At 38.7% G+C, this 19,394-nt stretch overlaps 1 protein-coding gene across 7 annotated transcripts in view; it reads left to right on the top strand.

Moving 5' to 3' along the window:
• The window catches only part of fhod1 (formin homology 2 domain containing 1), a 54,368-nt gene that overhangs the window by 21,508 nt on the left and 13,466 nt on the right, over positions 1 to 19,394 (top strand). For 3 of the 7 annotated variants that reach the window (XM_053616684.1, XM_053616685.1, XM_053616689.1), the window contains exons 4-16: positions 4,628 to 4,695; positions 5,325 to 5,430; positions 6,184 to 6,278; positions 7,669 to 7,780; positions 7,893 to 7,987; positions 8,710 to 8,853; positions 8,970 to 9,159; positions 10,324 to 10,498; positions 12,084 to 12,191; positions 15,098 to 15,187; positions 15,845 to 15,868; positions 17,850 to 17,897; positions 18,734 to 18,873. In XM_053616684.1, coding sequence (XP_053472659.1) covers positions 4,628 to 4,695; positions 5,325 to 5,430; positions 6,184 to 6,278; positions 7,669 to 7,780; positions 7,893 to 7,987; positions 8,710 to 8,853; positions 8,970 to 9,159; positions 10,324 to 10,498; positions 12,084 to 12,191; positions 15,098 to 15,187; positions 15,845 to 15,868; positions 17,850 to 17,897; positions 18,734 to 18,873 — 1,395 coding nt within the window. The remainder of the gene's footprint in view (positions 1 to 4,627; positions 4,696 to 5,324; positions 5,431 to 6,183; positions 6,279 to 7,668; positions 7,781 to 7,892; positions 7,988 to 8,709; positions 8,854 to 8,969; positions 9,160 to 10,323; positions 10,499 to 12,083; positions 12,192 to 15,097; positions 15,188 to 15,844; positions 15,869 to 17,849; positions 17,898 to 18,733; positions 18,874 to 19,394) is intronic. The other 4 variants (XM_053616686.1, XM_053616687.1, XM_053616690.1 and 1 more) reach the window with 4 other exon arrangements.

A 19,394-nucleotide genomic window follows, 5' to 3' on the forward strand; every position in this document is an offset into this window, starting at 1 on the left:
TCTGCTTGGTGTTACATCACCATCTAGTCGCCATGAGTCTATGCTTGGAGCCTTCCTTCTTCCTTCCTTCTTTGTGAAGACACACACCAGCTCTATGACACTACATCTCTCTCTCTCTCTCTCTCTCTCTCTCTCTCTCTCTCTCTCTCTCTCTCTCTCTCTCTCTCATATATTTCAGTACAAACGTGCACACAGGGGCAATAATTACCTCACATGGTTGTCATGAGAAACCACCAGGCTGCTGGTTGTCAAAGCAGTCCACCAAAACAAGTCCATGTTTTCCGGGCGAAAATCATGTCAGGGAAAAGCGCCTTGCAAAGTCAAGCTAAGCTGTTGCATACTCTTTTTAGGAATCCAGTCACCAAAAAGTAACAAATTGTCTTGGGCCGGGTCGGCACGGTGGCTTCGATGGTGGGGTTTGATTTCCGCATCTTCCGTGTGTACACGGCATTTGCATGTTCTGGTCGTGTTACGGGTGTTTCCTATGGGTACTCCGGTTTCCTCCCCTAGTCCAAAGACATGCGCTGTAGGCTGACTGGCATTTCCAAATTGTCCATAGTGTGTGTGTGTGTGATTGTGACCTGTGACGGTTTGGCACCCCGTCCCGGCTGTCCCCCGCCTTGTGTCTCTTGGGATAGGCTCCAGGCTCCCCCGTGAAGTATTTTCTTTGTTTGCTGAATGAATTCACATACATTCATTGTACCTTAAAGCATAACTGCTTGCTGAATTGTTGTTACAGTATCTTGTGTATTGGATTGGTGTGTTTTATAATGTGGTGCAATTCAAGTCATTAATATAACTTGCTTGTACACTGTAGATGTGTTTAAGACTGGGCTTGTATGTGGATGTTTGTGGCTTTTAACTAAAGACTGCTGCTGATAAATGTTTCTTTCTCAGTATAACTGGTAAAAGGTGATAATTGAGCACATTCAGGCTGGAAAGGACCTCCTGTTTATGATTTCCTGTTTTTCGAGTTCCAAACACTTGTGCATTCAGTGAACAAACCATGACTTTATGTTTAGATAAGACAAATACACCGAGATCTGGGTGGGATTGTGATCTGTCCTTTCCTCCCTACTTCCAAATTTAAAGGAAACAAATTAATGGAAATACAGCCATGCTGTGTGGGATGCTGTGCTAGAACAGCATGGGTCCAGTTAAAGGGAAGTGTCCCTGCAAATCAATACCAAAGTCCTTCAGATTGCCTTCTGGGAGTGTTGTCCTGTAGGATGAACGTGCCCACATCTAGAGAACCTGAAGACTCCCTGTCATGAGGATGAAAATGATGTGAATCTTATGCTATGGCCTACACATTCTCAAATCTCAACATGAAGAATGTTCATGTACCTTCATGTTCACATGTATATTGGAAGGAATAAACCTTTTGAGACCTGAAAATTTTTGTTCTGTGGAATGAGGTGGAGAATACGTCTCTCGTATTTTCAGAAAACACAAACGTTTTCACCCAAAAAAGGTCTAGTTTCAATTCCGCCCTCTTCAAAATGGATGAATCCGGAAATACCATTTGAGATTCGGTTGTGTTATAGTATAGGGTAAAGGAGAACTGATCTTTTTCAAAAGGCTGATGTGCAGTGCTGTGGAAAAGTATTTGCCCCATCCTGATTTCTTCTGTTTTTGTGTATGTAACATGCTAAATTGTTTCAGAAATTAAAATAAAATCGAAGATAAATCAGAGGCAACCTGAGTAAACAAAAAATAAAAATTTTAAATGTTTATTGAAGCAAAAAAGTTATCCTATACCAACTGGGCCTGTGTGAAAATGTTTTGGCCTCTGTAGTTACTAACTCTCTAAATCAATGAAACTGCATTCATAACGGGGTTCTGCTGGATTAGACACAACCAGGCCTGATTACTGCAAACCCTGTTAAATCAACACTTAAATAGAATTTCTTCAACAGCATGAAGTTGGTTCAAAGGTCTTACCCAGTAATACACTATGCCAAAGTTGAAAGAAATTCCAGAAATCATGAGGAAGAACGTGATTGAAATACATCAGTCTGGGAAGGGTTACGAGGCTATTTCAAAGGCTCTGGGACTCCAAAGAACCACAGTGAGAGCTATTATCTCCAAATGGAAAAAACTTGGCACAGTAGTGAACCTTCCCAGAAGTGGCTGACCTTCTAAAATTCCTCCAAGAGCACACAACGACTCATCCAGTCACAAAAATGGCGTCCATGGAAGAGTGGCGAGGTGAAAACCACTGCTAACCCAGGAGAGCGTTAAGGCTCGTCTGAATTTTGCCAAAACACATCTTGATGATCCTCAAACCTTTTGGGAGAATGTTCTGTGGACTGATGAGTTGAAAGTGGAACTGTTTGGAAGACAGGGGTCCTGTTACATCTGGCGTAAACCAAACACAGAATCTCACATCATACCTACGGTCAAGCATGGTGGTGGAAGTGTGATGGTGTGGGGATGCTTTGCTGCTTCAGGGCCTGGGCAACTTGCAATAATTGAGGGTAACATGAATTCTGCTCTCTACCAGAAAATCCTAAAGGAGAATGTCCGGTCTTCAGTTCGTAAGTTGAAACGTAAGGAGCCCTTTAGTGTAAGAGTATACCCTCTAATGATCCAATAAGCAGCTGATTAGTGATGGCTTGTTGGAATTTTATAAAACTATATCCACATTATGGTGGCCAGCTGTTATTAAACAGGCTTAACATGATCAAACTGGAGATCAACATTCCTGCATAATAAACCGCCCTGAAATGCAGGATGTCTTTCTCCTGCCTGAAGTCTTCACTAGCTTTTTTTCAGTTTGGGATGAAAAATAAAAAGCGTAAAGTTGCTCTGACTAAACAAGCCCAGGAAGAATGTTTAGGAGTTTATGAAAACTGCCGGCATTGCCAGTGCTTCGGTGGTTCAGCCAGAACACGTTTGCTCTTTGCCATTGTTTTAATATCAAGGGAGAACGGTTCCAATGAAAAGAAAATTAGTGGGACTGTAAATCTGTCTGTGGTAGAAAGTATAACAGGCCTCAAGTCACAGCTTGTATGGATTACCTGTTTGATGTGCCTGTTTTTTTACATTCTATTACATAACTTAAATGGATAAAGGAGCTTATTTACTTGAACATCTTTTACTTTTGCTGATTTGAGTTGTATGGTTTAAGGCCACAAACTAGGTCATGTACAACTTGTATATGTACCTTCACTGTTCCCATCTCTTAATTGCCAGTAAGTAGGAGAGTGAATCAAATAAAAATCTTAAAAGTATGATTATAAATTAGATAAAAACTACAATAAATTTGTAGTTGCAAACAACATAAAGTTTATATTGTTGGTCAATATGTATTATCTTTTTTGTGATTATAGTAATCACACAGCATAATCTGTTTCTTCTGATGATGCTTTTAAAAAGCTTTATTATAGTTAATTATAGTTTCTTTGTGCATATTTCTTAGTACTCATTTATGCCATTTTTATGTGGAAAAACATACCACATTTTGGGATTCCTTCACAAGATTGTTGTGTTGCATTTTTAATAACGCTCGCTCTGGTTAGGTCTGTTACAATTATTACATGATCTCATTTTATTTGCGCTAAGGATACTAATGAAATCCCAGTCATAAATGGAAACACATCTACTATGACATTTAATTCTCAGTTATTTTTTAAAGCTAGAATATGCAAAGAAAGAATTTCCTTGTAGGGGACTTGCGTATGCAGTGATGGTTGGTATGGATATTGAACAGGGGAGCTAAGACAAATTTTATTAGCAATCAGTAACTCGCGTTTACTATTAATCTAAGCCATTAGGGTGGAGGCTTGTAGCACAGAGTCTCATCATATAGGTATAAAACTTTATACACAGAGGAACACACAAAGTTATTGACATGTACAGTATCACTTGTTTAAGTCAACTTTCACCCTTTATTTCATACAACTTTTTTTTTTTCTTATTCTGCTGCTAGTTTTGGTTCCACCAAAGTAATAAAAAAAATAAATTAAAAAAATCCACCAATACGGATCAACAGTTTCGATGACATCATGCTGCACTTCAGCTTCTCATGAGCTTTTCTGTCCAATCAAATATTCTTCTAGAATCTGAAGTGTGTCCGTCCCCCCCCCCCCCCACAATATTATAAAAATTCACCTTTCTGAATTTGCCGTTGTGGAGCGAGAGAAATCATGTCCGTGAAAATGTGTGTTCGGCTGTTCGAACTTGTTTTATTCAGTTTTCCAACTGTAAGTTGGTTAAGGAGGAAATTAGCTTGAATTCATTCGCTTTAAAACTTTTTTTTGTCAAGTAAGCCTTAGCCCAGGCTGTGAGGTAAGCTAAACGCAATTGATTATTTAAAAAGGGGGAGGAGCCACTCGATATATATCACACCCTGACTTCCTGTTTCAGTGGAAATTGTCAACACATCAATTAACACTACACGTTTCAAGGCACTTCACAGGGACTTTTAACATTATAGAAAGACCAGATCACAATTTTGTGTAATTTAAAAAAATTTAAACCTAATGACAAGCCATGATCCTGTTATTCAGTAAGTCATGGAATGCAGGGCTGAAATAACAAATCCTGGTTTTTCAGTGAAAGACCCATTGTCCTCTTTGATGGCCCACCAGACATATCATAACACTTGTTCATTCTCTTACAGAGAAACTGTATAACTCCCACGGGCCTGAGCTGCGTCGTTCACTCTTCTCGTTAAAGCAGCTGTTTCAGGTGAGTACACAATGAGTTGCTTACAGGATAGCACTGACTGGATAAAAGATATGTCTTGATCTATGATCTTAAACAGCAACTTATTTCTTCTATAGTTGTTTGTAAATCTTTTACTAGCATGACTTGGCACATGACACATCTTGGCACTGGTACTTGTAGGGAATGTTTATTTGAAGGTTATGTACAATTACAGCTGCTCAGACGTTTGATTGATAAAGCCTGCATCAGTTGCGTGACACTGTAGTCTGTGTTCTGTGATTATTAATGCTGAAATGTACAAATGGGTGATGAAGTAATGGAATAACCAACATGTAGTTGTTCTTACATTTTGTACTAATACTCAAGCATCATGGTTTTTACTATTTTTATTATTTACAGTGCTGTGTATAAATATCATCCCCCACCCTTTGCTAAATGGTTCATATTTGTGCTCTTATCAGTTTATATTAAAATTCTATCTGCCTGTTCTTGGGGATTAAAAATTTGAGCAATTTGTTGTAATCAGTAGATGATTTGTGATTGAATTATCTTGTCAAAACACAGTACATTTAAACTTAATCATAGACCATTAAAGAGAACAAGCGAATTTTTTTTTGTTTGTTTGTTTGTTTTTTTTGACGATCTTACAGGATGATAAGGACCTGGTTCCAGAGTTTGTGAATTCTGATGGCTTGACCTGTTTTATAAAAGTGGGCGCAGAGGCAGACCACAACTACCAGAACTACATTCTTCGAGGTGGGTGGGCCAAAAAACAAACAAAAAACGTGAAATTGACTGGAATTTTTGTCTGAACATAAAAACCACATTAGAACTAAGCTGTAATGAGAATTATAAATCGTGGTTAAAGAGACAGTAGCAATATTGAGAAGTGCTTGATAGATATTTTTTTTTTTCAGTGAGTGCATGTGGTTAAGGGTCAGATAGGTGAGTGGGTGTGGCTATGGGTCAGATGGGATGGGTGAGGTGGGTGTGGCTGAGGGTCAGATGAGCAGATGAACGATGTGTCCAAATTAGACTTGACCAATTGGTAATATAAAGCCGAAGAAAAAATGCATTTAAAGCTAAAGAAATGATTACGGTTTCTATATCATGCTGCGATGCACTAAGCTCTCGTCACATTCGGCACAGAGACTTTACACGTTACTTTAACTTGGCCTCCAGTCTATCTGTACCGTCCAGGATTCATGTGTAGTGCATGTAAACACTGTGCTGTTTTAGCCTTTAGATTTGTAACCTCATGTATTCTGCAGCGTTGTGTTTTTGGCGTGTGCTCTGGGACAGGAAGTTTATACTGGAACAACAAACAGCTTTTAGAATAAATCTGTACATCTGGCAGAATGAAGCCTGGTCCTTGCTGATGAATTTCCCATATTCTGCTACTCTGTAGTTGTTATTATTATTATTATTATTATTATTATTATTAACCTGGAAAAAAGTGCCACATCAGTAAGGTGTGTGTGTGTGTGTGTGTGTGTGTGTGTTTTGCAGCTTTAAGCCAAATCATGTTGTTCGTGGACGGGATGAATGGCGTTATAAACCATAACGAGACAGTGCAGTGGCTGTACACCCTTTGTGGCAGCCTGGTGAGTAACCACATTATATAAAATAACATAACACACACACACACACACACACACACCCTCCCTTATAGGTTAATTAGTGGTGCCCTGCGGTTGACTGTTCTTAGTTTGTGGGCAGCAGAGTTTAAATACTTCAGGGTTCAAAGCTGCTAACTAAACGGAAAAGGTGGAGTACTGAGCAAAAGGGTTGCTAGTATGACCACGACCTTCCACTTAACACATTCATGGTATTATTGAGTAAGACATTTGCAGTAACCGCAGCTTATGAATCAGTTTAACGCTGTTAAATAAAGTGACCTTTAAGCATCATGTTAAGAAGAATAAAAATAGTCCATTCATGATAATCATCACGATAACATCTGAATAAATCAGTATATTTGTGTGGAAAAATAGATGAGGTTTTTCATGCTTCGTTGCCACTATAGAGCATTGAGTCTGCGTTAAGAGTAGTTAGCTGATACTCGTACCTGGAGCACCTGGTGCTTGGGGTTTATTTACACCTCTGAAGTAGTTTTTCACACTACAGTGCACTGGTTCATGCAGGCATCCGGAGCAGAGCTCTTTATCCTCACTGACGTCACGCTGTCACTGAGGAAGTGAAAATGACAGATGTTGCAACACTACCGAACTTCATCTCCCGGTTTCAGTACTGATTTTGAGACTGACTCCAGACTTTACTCTCATGATTCAGTAATGTGCAACTGCCTCTCATTAGACTAGTGTCCACTTGTCTAATGAGAGGAGAAGGTGACAATGAGGAGTGGATTTTAAAATGTTAAGGTTTGTTTTTTTTTTTGTTTTTTTTTACAAAAAAGGAAATATATTGTTATTTCAAATTATTTATTTATGTGCAGCTTCTGTGCCTAAACATGATGTTCTATATCATGATTTACATTTATTTAACAATGCTTTCATTTAAATAAATAATTTAACGATTAAAACGAGGAGAAGGAAATCTATACAGATTTTAAAAAATGTAAAATCAGATACTTCCAATCAGAGGTTGTAATTGTTATTATTAAGAACATTATAAAAGGATATCACGATACCTCAGAAAAGTGCATAGTGACATAATTTAGCACAATATCGATATTATACAGTCATATTGCCCAGCCCTGTCCTGAACATGATCCCTTGCCTGTCCTTATATTAAATTTCACTGGAGTTAATAAAGTAACGGAACAGCCCTTTTAGATGTCATTGTGAACTCCCCTGAAAGGTGATGGTGAAGGAAAGCTGACAAGGACATGTTTACAAAAAAAACTTACAAATTCTCCTGTGTAGTAATGCCTGTTTGATACTGCCATCTGGTGTATTAGAGATGTAAGTACAGACTCACTCTCACTCTCTCTCTCATTCTCTCTCTCTCATTCTCTCTGTCCTCCTCTTTCAGTCTCGGCTGGTAGTGAAGACGGCTCTGAAGCTCCTCATAGTGTTTGTTGAATACGTAGAGTCGAACAGCCCGCTGTTTATTCAGGCTGTCAACACGGTGGATAGCAAAAGAGGTAAAGAAATATCAAGTTTATGATGGATGCGTACACATTTAGCGGAAATGTGTGAAGGAATGTTCATTTGTACTAGCTTGAGATAAGGTTCACTCTGGATGTGCTGTTGCAGGTGTGAAGGCCTGGTCATACCTAGTGGCTATTTTGGAGGAGAAGAATGGCTCAGATACAGAGCTCCTGGTCTTCACCATGTCCCTTATTAACAAGGTAACACACACAGTAATCCTCATCAGCAGTGTACCTTGTACATACACACACACCACATCTTGACCTTAATCAGTGTATTGATTTAGACTGCACACTGCTCAAGAACACAGCTGTCCCACGCTTAGATTAGTTACGAACTTGTATTTATGTTGGCTGATTCCCATGGTACAATCAGAAAAATCCCGACTGCTAAGCAGAACAGAAACTTGGGTTTTCGGCTCAGAGTTCTTCTTCTGAGATCATGACTAAGAGCACCATCACCTCCATACACCATTGACCTGATGCAGACTTCTGCTCATGGGTAAAACTGTCTCCTCTTACAGGACCGCTGAACAATGTATGTGAAAACCACTGAATGGTCTCGATGAGGGTTTGGCTATACAAAATATCCTAAACATTGAAAGTTTCACAGTGCACCATTGTATCAAGTATTAAAAAATGTAAAGAATATGGCACAACCACTACTAGAGGCTCAAATGAAGCTGTCCAGCAAAAACTCACTGAGCATTTAAAGAAACGCATTAGTTAGAGAAGCAAGCAAGAAGCCAAGGGCAATGCTGAAAACGATGCTGCCACCACTCTGCTTCAAAAGTCCATAGAGTGAGTTTCCGAGTGTATGTAGATTTCATGAAATCCCAATGAAGTCTCTTTCAGATCCGGGGGAGTGAATACTTATGCAAGCCACTGTATTTTCATGGCTTTCTCCACACTGTCTCTGTCAGACTCTAGCAGCTCTGCCTGACCAGGATTCATTCTACGACATGACAGACTGCCTGGAGCAGCAGGGGATGGAGCACATCATGGAGAAACACATAAATAGCAAAGTCATCGACCCTGACCTCAAACAGCAGTTTACTATATACGAGGTACAGGAACAGCAGTGATGAGAGATTTACTGCAAACATACACCAGCATGTACAAGCACTGTGCTATACATGAGTTATACATATACTAGTGACATGATTGTCTGTGTTTTGTATAGAATGCTTTGAAGCAGGAGGATGGAGATGCAGACGAATCATCTCCTCTTACCCGTAAGGAGCGGAGGAAAGCAACAAACAGCGAGCAAGAGGGCCGGAGGAGCCGGCGGTCCTCGGCACAGAATCTCGAGGATGTTCCGTTCTCTTCGTCTCTGCCTACTTCTGCAACCTCGTCCTTGAGTCCCACTACAGGTTTGTCTCGCATCAGAGTCTCATTGTTCTCCAAGCCACTCTGTTCAAAGATGAGTCAAATGAGGCATCCAAAAAAAAGAAAAGTTTGTTTAGTCAGCAAATTTCTCAGGCAAAGTTTGATGCTACTCTTTTTCTGTGTATAACATGTAATGCTCAGAGGACAGATTTTAAACTCTGAATCTCTGTTCTTTCCTATCAGCATCGCTTGTTGGGAAGCAATCGAGCACGTTAGGGCTAAGCTGATATTATTTCTAGAGCTGCTTTTATCAGTTATTGAGATTTTAGATTAAACCCATTCAATTCAAGTGACCAGTCAAACAATAGAACTTTGATAACAGTGTGTTGTGATTAGAGATCGACTGATATAGATTTTTTTAGTACCGATTTATTTGCATGTTTATGTGCCCGAGAACCGATATTTATTTGTTTTACTTCTGTGTTTGACACAATGATGATACCACCACTGAACCGAACAAACTGTTTTATTTATAAAAAATTTTGTTTATTTCATGTCCTCATTACATACAAAACAAAACTCTTATTTATACACCAATAAATAGAAAATAAAATAAAAAATAAAGTGCTCTGTTACTAAAGCTTCGATGAAGTAAACGGATTACGTGACTCTGTGAGTTTCTCCATTTCTTAGCACCAAGCTGCTTAAACTACATATGAAGCATTTGTGTAATGCATCTAATTTGTACATTATGTTAAATAAAGTTTATTAATTAAAGCAAAGAAAGTATACTTTACCTGTGCACACCGTTGTTGACTCGTCTCCCTTCAGATTCAGTCCTGCGCGCAATTCTCAAAACGCCCACAAGATGCCGCCATTTAGCAATGTATCCGATATTGCAAAACCTATAACTGGTCACGGAAAAATGCGTAAATATCGGGGAAAATATCGGTAAAACAGATTATCGGTCGATCTTTGTAGGTATAAAAGCAAAAAGGGAGGTGCTTCTACATTTTAGGCATTTGTATGCAGCTTCAGTTAAAATGGAATCATGTTCATCTTGGGATTAGTGTCCAAATACTAGCAATGTCTCTTATTCACTCTATCTTGCTTTATAGTTTGCGCTCTAAGCTGTGACCTGAATGATCTTTACTCTTGTTTAAAGACAAACACGCAGTGAGTTTGCAAGCTTTTTGTTTTTCTTCCAGGTCAGAGTTGTACCACTTCTCCCATACCCTCAAGCACTCCATCCTCCCCTTTCCCCTCTTCTCCAGTCATGCATGATCCATTAAGCACCTCCTCCAGTGAATCGGAGTCCAGCTCACACAGCTCAACCCCTGTAGTGCCTGCTATCATAGTAAATGAATCTCCAGCCAATGATGTGTAAGTAGAGCGCACGTGTGTGTGTGTATGCGTGTGCGTGTGTGGAACTGCAAAGTGAACAATAAATTTTCAGTCTGTTGTGATTTCAAGCCAGAGCTAGAAATAGCTTTTTGTTCTGAAACTCTTTTTTTGAAAGAGTTGTTTGTTTGTTTGTTTGTTTGTTTTTGAGAGACTTATCTCCTCTCCCCTCATCCACATGGTGGAACTATAAGGCAGGTACAAATTTAAAGTGTTGTTTGTATAGCATGTGCACCACTAACTTGAAGCTTGTTTATGGAACCATCAGTGTGCTCGCTATACTGTATAGACATTTACTAGAGATGGGAACATTTTAAGAACATTAATTAACTTTTTTTTGCACAAATTAAATGTGTCTTCTTAATTTTGTGTTAGGGGTTACTTCTTAAGCACTTAAACCATTTCTTTTAAATGTTCGAACTTTACACCCATGCTTACAGATATATTTTGCTTCTTTTTAGTTTTCCATACACTGAATTTTCTTCTAGCATTTTCCCTTTAATGATTTTATCAAAATTTTTTAGAAGCACTTTGTGTGATATGTGCTTTAGATATAAAACACTAACTGGGATGTCAACCAGAGACCTTTTGGTACTGAATAGAAGAGGTTGCACATTATAATCTAATGTTCATGCATTTTAAGGAGCTCTTTTCCTGTGGTTTTAAAAGACTTCTGCTGTTATATTGTAAGCCTTCACTTGACCCACTAATCTCCAGCTGTGCTGGCTTGGGAAAGTGTTATTCTCCAGCAGGCTGGCTTCATAAACTGATCCACAAACAGTATCGTAGCCAATAACATTTACCCAGACATGCCACGAGGGGAACGATGCCTCAGGTGGGAGTATATCATAATTTAGCTGGAAATAAAATTGCTTGTGCACATTGCATGAGTTAACAAAAAAGAAAAGCTGTGTACAAACTGTGACTGGAAGATGCATATTTTAAGTTATGAATAAACTTATTTCAAAAGGAATGACTTTTTTTTTTTTTCTTTTTTTTTTTTTTTACTCGGACTGTAAGAAAATGAGAATTTGACTGAGATTACCACATATACCAGACACTCTTTGCGTGCTCAGCTCCTCCCAGTGTTACCAAATTGCTATGTGCCTTTCCAAGTATAGCTCCTGGCCAAAGCAAGACATTTTATACAGCTGACAAGCACTACCTATATGCGGAAAGCTAATGTTTTATTTGGAAGGCCATTTTCTCTTCATAAAGCTATGGTTATTTAGTCGTCTGATTACATATGGGGCATGATGTTGGCCTGCTGGAGCATATCACACACTTTATTTAATATTTAAATGTTAAGTGAAGTGTGTTCCACCTTTTATACAGAACTGTAAAAGTTTCGTCATGCTGTTACAATTTTTCCTTACTGTTGAAAAGCTTTTTTCATTAACTTTCTCACATGCTTCTGCTCCTGGTTGCACACTCTGGTGGTTTGGTGTCAGTCTTTCCAGTGTTGTGGGTCTCCTTGTCCTTGTTTTAATGCTCTGCTTACTCATGTAACCAGACATCACTATTCCACAGTTCTCTCTGTCTTTGTGTCACTTCCTGCTCCTTCCAGCAGGGGACGCACTTTCATTGGTCAGTACCTGGCTCATATGGGGATTTCTAGGCGGAGGTTAAAAAAGGCGGGGTCCATAACACAGGAGCCCTCCACTCCCCTTAAGAGGTCTGTATAACTCACCAGCTTTTCAGTTCACTGGTAGAAGTTATTCCTTCTGCTGATCAGATTAGCTGTAAGGAGTAACTTTTACTTTCAACTCATCTTTTTGTCTCTGAACTAACCATGACACCGCACATCACATGGTGCCACGTTTTAACACCTTTCTTGACAAACAAGGGTCCTTTTAATGTCCTGGTTTCATGCAAAGTTTAGTTTTAACCCCAACTAAGCAGTTAAGCCGTCAGTTGCAACTTGTCACCTGCATATGGACTTGAACTAAACTCTGCATGATTGTACGTAGATCCACCTGATGTGAGGGGGGAAAAAAGTAATAATAATAATTATTGGCGGTGTTCTAAATAGCACACTCGTATATTTTGTACTATTCCTGTTCCTAATAGTACACGGTGTCCCAAAAGTCTCCATGCATAGGGGACTATGTTTGCCAGCACCAGGGCGGTTGCGCCTTCATCAGTCGATGTTCGTGAACGTCCACTTCTCGGTTGGTGTGCAATTTCCGTCTGAAATTTCCCCTATGTAACAAAGGCTATCTCTGTTCATTTCTCCAGTGTATGAAGACTCTTGGGACACCCTGTGGTATGCAGCATGCAAGAATTCATTTGGTTGATTCGATTCATTCATATGTGCAGTTATCCAAGTACTGCATTATACTGCTTAATTTCTGTGCAGGATATATTCTGTTTTTCAATATACAGTATAATGTTTTAGATCCAATATTTTGGTGGTTAAAGCCAGAAATGATGCAGTGAAACGACTGAGAAAGGCTTTAAGGCAGACAAAATTGACCGAACACTGTAATATTAAATGTACTCATCATTTGTGGAAATAATTTTACTTGTACAGGAGTACAGTACAGACCAGGGTTCGGAAGTTGCTCAGTGAAGTCATACGTAAACGTTCACGTTGAATAAACTGTAACTTAAAATATACTGAGCACATAATATAGAACAATATAACAATATACAATAGCAACTCTCACTGACAGATGAACTTGGCTGAGATCAGACCTGGATGTCATAGTTGCAATCTTGCATACAGTTTTTCAGTGTTTGACACAATTGCATTGTGGGAAGTAATAAACCAAGAGCAACTAGGAGTTCGGCTAAAGTAGTCTGTCTTCCAGGTATCTCTGGCAAACTGCAAATATTCATCTATTTATACTGTGTTTCAGAGGGGTTTTCAAACACAATCCAGAGTTTGGTGTCTAAAATAATGGTAGATTCATATAAGCAATAATATGCCAAATTTACACCCAGGGTATTTACCAAACAGGTTGTACAATATAAGCAGGGAATCCTCCCCAAAGTGAAAAAAATCGCTTTGTGGAAAAGAAGGGAAAAAAACCTCACAGACAGTTTGGGTAGCTTTGATTCACAGAAACTGTTTTCACTATGGTGTTGGCAGGGTAACGTCCGCCCAAAAGGCCGAATTCTGAAACGGTGTGTGTTTTGGTCCTGAAAAGAGGGGATTAATATTGTGTTCTCTAAAGAAGAACCCCTACCTTTTTGTGACACTCCTCCTTGCTGAAAATTAACCAAGTTTTTCTAATCCGCTTCGATGTCAAATTTTCTGATGGATGTTAAGTCAGAGTGACTCACAGTCACATTGCAGGAACTTTCTAGAATATTTCAGAAAGAGACACAATTAGGGAGCAAATGTTATGAAGATATGATTTTTTAAATTTTTTTTTAATGCGCATTTCCTTTTCTAAAAGAGGTTCTACTTTATTCTAAGACAAGTTTTAAGAAAAATGTTTAAGAAACAATGATTAAATTAAACATAGTTTAGAGCTTGTAACATTCTTGCTGGACCAACTACAAATAAAAGTTTATTTTGCATCAACTGTTAAATTTACATTTATGGCATTTGGCAGATGCCCTTATCCAGAGCAACTTACATGCATCTAACTTATACAGCTGAGCAGGTGAGGATTGATGGCCTTGCTCAAGGGCCCAGCAGTAACAGCTTGGCGATGCTGAGATTCAATTCATGATCTTCCGATCAGAAGTCCGATGTCTTAACCACCGAGTTACCACTGGCTCGTTTTATACATGAATTAACAAATCAGAAGTTGGAACCTTTAAATCTCTGATTAAAGCACTGACCTGAGGTTAATTCTGATCACTTTGTGATTGAAAAGTGGCTTAAGATTTTCCTTAAAAATTTCCTTGAAAGTAACATTTGAGAGAAACTCCATAATTCGTCCCATATATTTCGCCGTGTTGTAAATTTAAACCACCTCAGCTGCAAGATTACAATTAAACTCGGATTCAACTTCGGTTACATGTTAAAGTAATGTAGCAGAAGGATTAAGTTCATAGTAGACCATTTAAGGTTCACAAAAAACTTAAATCAGGGTTTAAAATGGTTTAAATGCAATTATGGTGATTTTAAACAGGTTTTACACTTTGAAATCTAAATTGTTAATGCATACTCATGTAATTTTTCATTTGTGTTTGTGACATTGTGTGTTTGTTTCTGGTAGCCAGATGGGGCTATTATTTTTATTTACTGAGCTGTAGTATGTTATTAAAAATTAGCAACTGAAACAGCCTACATTTCTTTCTGGAATTTTAGGAATCATTAGTGAAAAACGCTATTGATAAGTCTACATTTAAGCCTACTTTAATCAAATGTGTCTGTTTTAGATTCACTTGTTTTCCATAAACAGATAAAAACCTATTTGTAGACTGTAGAAACGTGTGTGTGTGTGTGTGTGTGTGTGTGTGTGTGTGTGTGTGTGTGTGTGTGCGTGTCCTCTGTGGACTTTTTATGGAAACGGAAGTGCTTTGAGATGCGAGACTCAGACTGCCTCCGTTGCCTTGGCTGTGATCAGATTTATCACCGTTTTGTTGTGGGTTTTTTTTTTCTTTTTTTTCTTCCCCATCCAGCCTCAGCGTGTCTCCCGCAGACTCGCCTCCTCAGAAGAACCAGACAGCAGAAAAAGAGCAGAGTCACACTGAGGGAAGAGGACGGCTTAAGTGAGTATCATTTCTCTCTTTCTCTCACTCAGTTTATGATAGGTATTTTAAGGGAGAATGTGATAGTGAAGGAGAGGGGAAAAAACGTTATGTAGAATTTACTCAGGATTGAAATGATAGATTTTTAAGTAAAAATTTCAACAGGAATTTGCTTTGATTTGGGGTTGTATATGGCATACTCTGTGCTGATGTTAAAAATAACGCTTAGTCTTACGAGCGTGTCTAATTGTACAGGGAATCACTAAAAAGGCCAGTATTACTATGATTCTAGTGATTTTAAAATGATTATTTGGGGGGTTACTTTAATCTCACTGGACCTGAACTGTTTTATTATACAGGACAATATTATTATCCAACATTATTGTGAAAGCCAGGCTAATTAGGATGGAGACTCATTAAGACGATTTGTAATTTCATTTTTCTGTAGCTATGTATTTATTTATTTATGTCCTTCCCACAAACGCTTACAATCTGTGTATCTTCTCTGTAGTCTTTCATGACTCCTTTCACTTTGTTTCTGCTAAATGTCTGTGTCTGGTTTCTTTCTCTGCCTCTACATCCATAATGTTTGGCTCAGTTCCTAATCTTTCTCCTCACTACTATGGCTTCCAACATTCTTCCTCCTTCCCTCTTTCTCTTCTTTCCCTCTTTTCTCAGCCTGCAAGAGGCAGACTCTGTTTGGTGAGTAGCTGCAGCACAGCCAAAGAATGCAGCCTTCAGTTGCTACCAGTCTAAACCATGAGTCATTTTGGGGAGGATTGGGGGGGAGTTTGTTAGTTCTGTTTGTTAGTCAGGTGATGTATAGTAATAATATTTCACCAATACCAATAGGACGACTCATTCATGCGTGTCCTGTACACGTCTTTTCTGATAACGGTCTGATCATTCTCACTTTCCGGTTTGTGTCCTGTCTCATCTTCACTCCCTTGATCTTGGATTTTGCTTATAATGGATGTGTGAGGAGTTTTGTGTATCCCCCCCCTGTCAATAATCTTCTTGGGAACTGTTACGATAAATCAGCTGTACCAAAAATGATCCAGGTTGTCTGGTATGTTTATGAACAAACTGAATTGCGAAATGTCTATACTTTACAAAGGCTTGAGGAAAGCATGTAGCACAGGATGAACTGAGTGGAATTTCTTGATAACCAGAAAGACACAGGTTCTCTTCTCCGTCTCCTGTGAGTTCAGATGGAGGAGCGGTCATAAATCGGTTATATCCTCAAGACCAGGATAAAATTAGTGACATTCTTTTTATAGGAAAGACCAGCTAAGCAAAAAAACATGACTGAATGGCAACAGCCGCTACATTTTAACACTTAATCATTAATGATTAAATGTATGACTATAAATAAGACCTCAGTGTGAAGTGTTTTTGTTTGGTTTCATTATAGCGCTGCCACTTGATTAGAGCCACAGAGTGTGAACAGATTAGATACCTCTTTTAAAGCAGAGAATAAATGCATTGTTCTCTGTCCAGTCGTCCTTGCACTTCTGCTGCGTCCCAATTTGCCTACTATCCATCCTAAATAGTATCTGAAATTAGAGTTAGTGTGTAGTATGTCATATGGATGTTGAAATGAATATCCCAGAGGTACCCGGATGGTCTACTATTTCTGGTGGATTTTTCAAAGTGTGGATCCATGGATACTTTTTCAGCTAATATTGCCCATAACTCCTTTGGCAAGGAAGGCGGAGTTTCGTGACTGTTTTGCTTCGTCAAATTCAACCTGTAAACATGGCGGACGAGTGTAAAGTCTGTGATGCGTCTACAGTATCTAAGTGTTAGAACTTCAATGTTAAGCACTAACCAAAATTTTTTTAAATTTTTTTTAAAATTTATTTTATTGTCATGTAAAAACCTTTGGTTAGGGCTTAACATTGAAGTTCTTACAGTTAAATACTGCTGAAAAGCAGCGAGGAGTTTGTTCACAGTGATTGTGTGCGTAACCAGGCAACATCGTTTTCTTCCAGTACTTGCATACTCTGGCTACACACTCGGATGTATGTACTTTTTCTTCACGAAATGCGTACATCCTTTTATTATTATAGTATAATAAAGCAAATTGGGATGCAGCATATAGTATAGCATATAGATGCAGCATATAGTAAAGCAAATTGGGATGCAGCATTTGTTTGCTCATAATCTATTTTTTTTTTTTCTTTTTTTTTTTTAAAGAAGAAGCTTTTGTCACATATACGGCACAGTGAAATTATTTTCTTTGCATATCGCAGCTCGCTAGGAAGTTTGGGTCAAAGCGCAGGGTCAGCCATGATATGGTTCCCCTGGAGCAGAGGGGGTTAAGGGCCTTGCTCAAGGGCAAGCCATGTTAAACCTCACTGACAGATTTTTCACTTCATTTACCCCCTCTGGTCTTGTTAAAGTCTGAAATACAGAATCTGCAATTTTTTATATACATTGATTGGTTCTGCTGTATTTTTCATGTTTTTATGAATACTTTTGCTGGGTCTGTAACTGGCCCACAGCCCGAGAGTTGACAACACCTGCTCTAGGTTATACGTTTAATATGGGATTGTGAAATGAATGCCCGGATGTTCAGTATATCAAATAAACAGTAAGCTAGGTGCAGTCTTGTTTTAAATAATCAGCCTGTCCGGCAGTGAGATTCTTCCTTTTCATAAACTGTAATGTCTCTCTCCAGTGTGGAGGATATTGTGAGTAAGGACCGGCCCATTCTCAGGAAGTATGCGTAAGTAAACTACAGGCCGAACTTGACGGCGTGGTGGTGGAAACTGCCCTTTATGCTGATCTCAGGCCAGGTTTGGGGTGAGGTTCCTGGTCCTGAATCGGTGTTTAAAGGCACTTGCTTGATCACTGCGGGTGTTTTTGCAGATCAGGTGGCTGGGATTGAATGGATGTTGCGCTTTTTGACAGTGGCTGTCTGTGAGTGTGTGTGTGTGTGTGTGTCTGTGGTTGGTTGTGTTGGTGTCAGAGTCTATCATTCTTACTTCCCATAAATTTATTGTCTTGTTTAACCTAATGGAATGATTTTTTGGGGGGATTTTTGACTGAATCTTACACTGATTGCATGTTCTCATTAACTATGACATTATGGACTGATTTATATGAATGTTTTTATTATTATTATTTATTTATTTATTTAACTAAGATATGTACTGGTTGTTTTTTTTTTGTTGTTGTTGTTTTTGTTTTTTTCCCATTTTAAATGTGTGTATAAACTAGTCATTCTTTATGTATAATACTGTATGTATTCTCAGCAGATCTGGGAGACTACAGTAGCTATTTTGTGGTTACTCGGCATGGAAAAAATATCCAGTAGTCTTTTAATAGCAGGCTGAAATGAAGGATACGCTTTCCATTTTGTCTCTAAGCCAGTCCAGCTTAGTCGAACTAGCATTGTTTCTTTATGCACAAAAGTTACAGTGCTTCCTGTAATGTTAAAATCTCTTATTTCAAATTCTAATTTCTCCTTTCTGCTCTTCATTACTAGGTCTTCTTTTAACCAGGTCCTCCATGTTGGCTTTGTAACACTGTAGTTTCTCTTTACCACCTGTGTATTTGTAGAGGCAAATTTTTACGCCAGCTGGAGGTCAGGGAGTGGGAGAAGAGGAATAGTAAAGATGTGGTGTCTCTGATCAACATTACGTCTCCTGAGCCAGACATATGCTCTCACTCTACTGAAGAAGTGCAGCCGACCTCAGAAGGTGACATCGACTGCCGTCTTTTATTCTTCTCTGTTACCCTCCCACAAGCTAATCTACACTGTCTAGTGCAGCCTTTGCTCCTATCTGGGAAATAATATCTTATATGAACACTCACATACATACATACATACATACATACATACATACATACATACATACATACATACATACATACATACATACATATATGATATATATAAATAAATGCTGGACTTGGTGGTATAATTTTAAAGACAAATTAAATTTGGGTGCATTTCACATACACGTTTCTGAGTATTTTCCCCATCTTGATTTAGTTGTCTTGTGGAAACAAGATCTAGACTCTAATCCTCAGTCAGTTGAGGAGGACAGCTCACCTCCCTCACCACCGCTGGCACTCACATTAGAGGAGGCAGAGATAAATCTGCTAATATTGATGCCTGCTAGTCGGGATCACTGAGCATGAGCTGATGTTGATTTATATAAAACTATTTTATATAAATATTCCGGGCAAATATAATTGTAAATGTATTTAATTTTTT

The sequence above is a fragment of the Ictalurus furcatus genome, chromosome 27 (genome assembly GCF_023375685.1).
Source record: "Ictalurus furcatus strain D&B chromosome 27, Billie_1.0, whole genome shotgun sequence".
Classification (NCBI taxonomy): domain Eukaryota; kingdom Metazoa; phylum Chordata; class Actinopteri; order Siluriformes; family Ictaluridae; genus Ictalurus; species Ictalurus furcatus.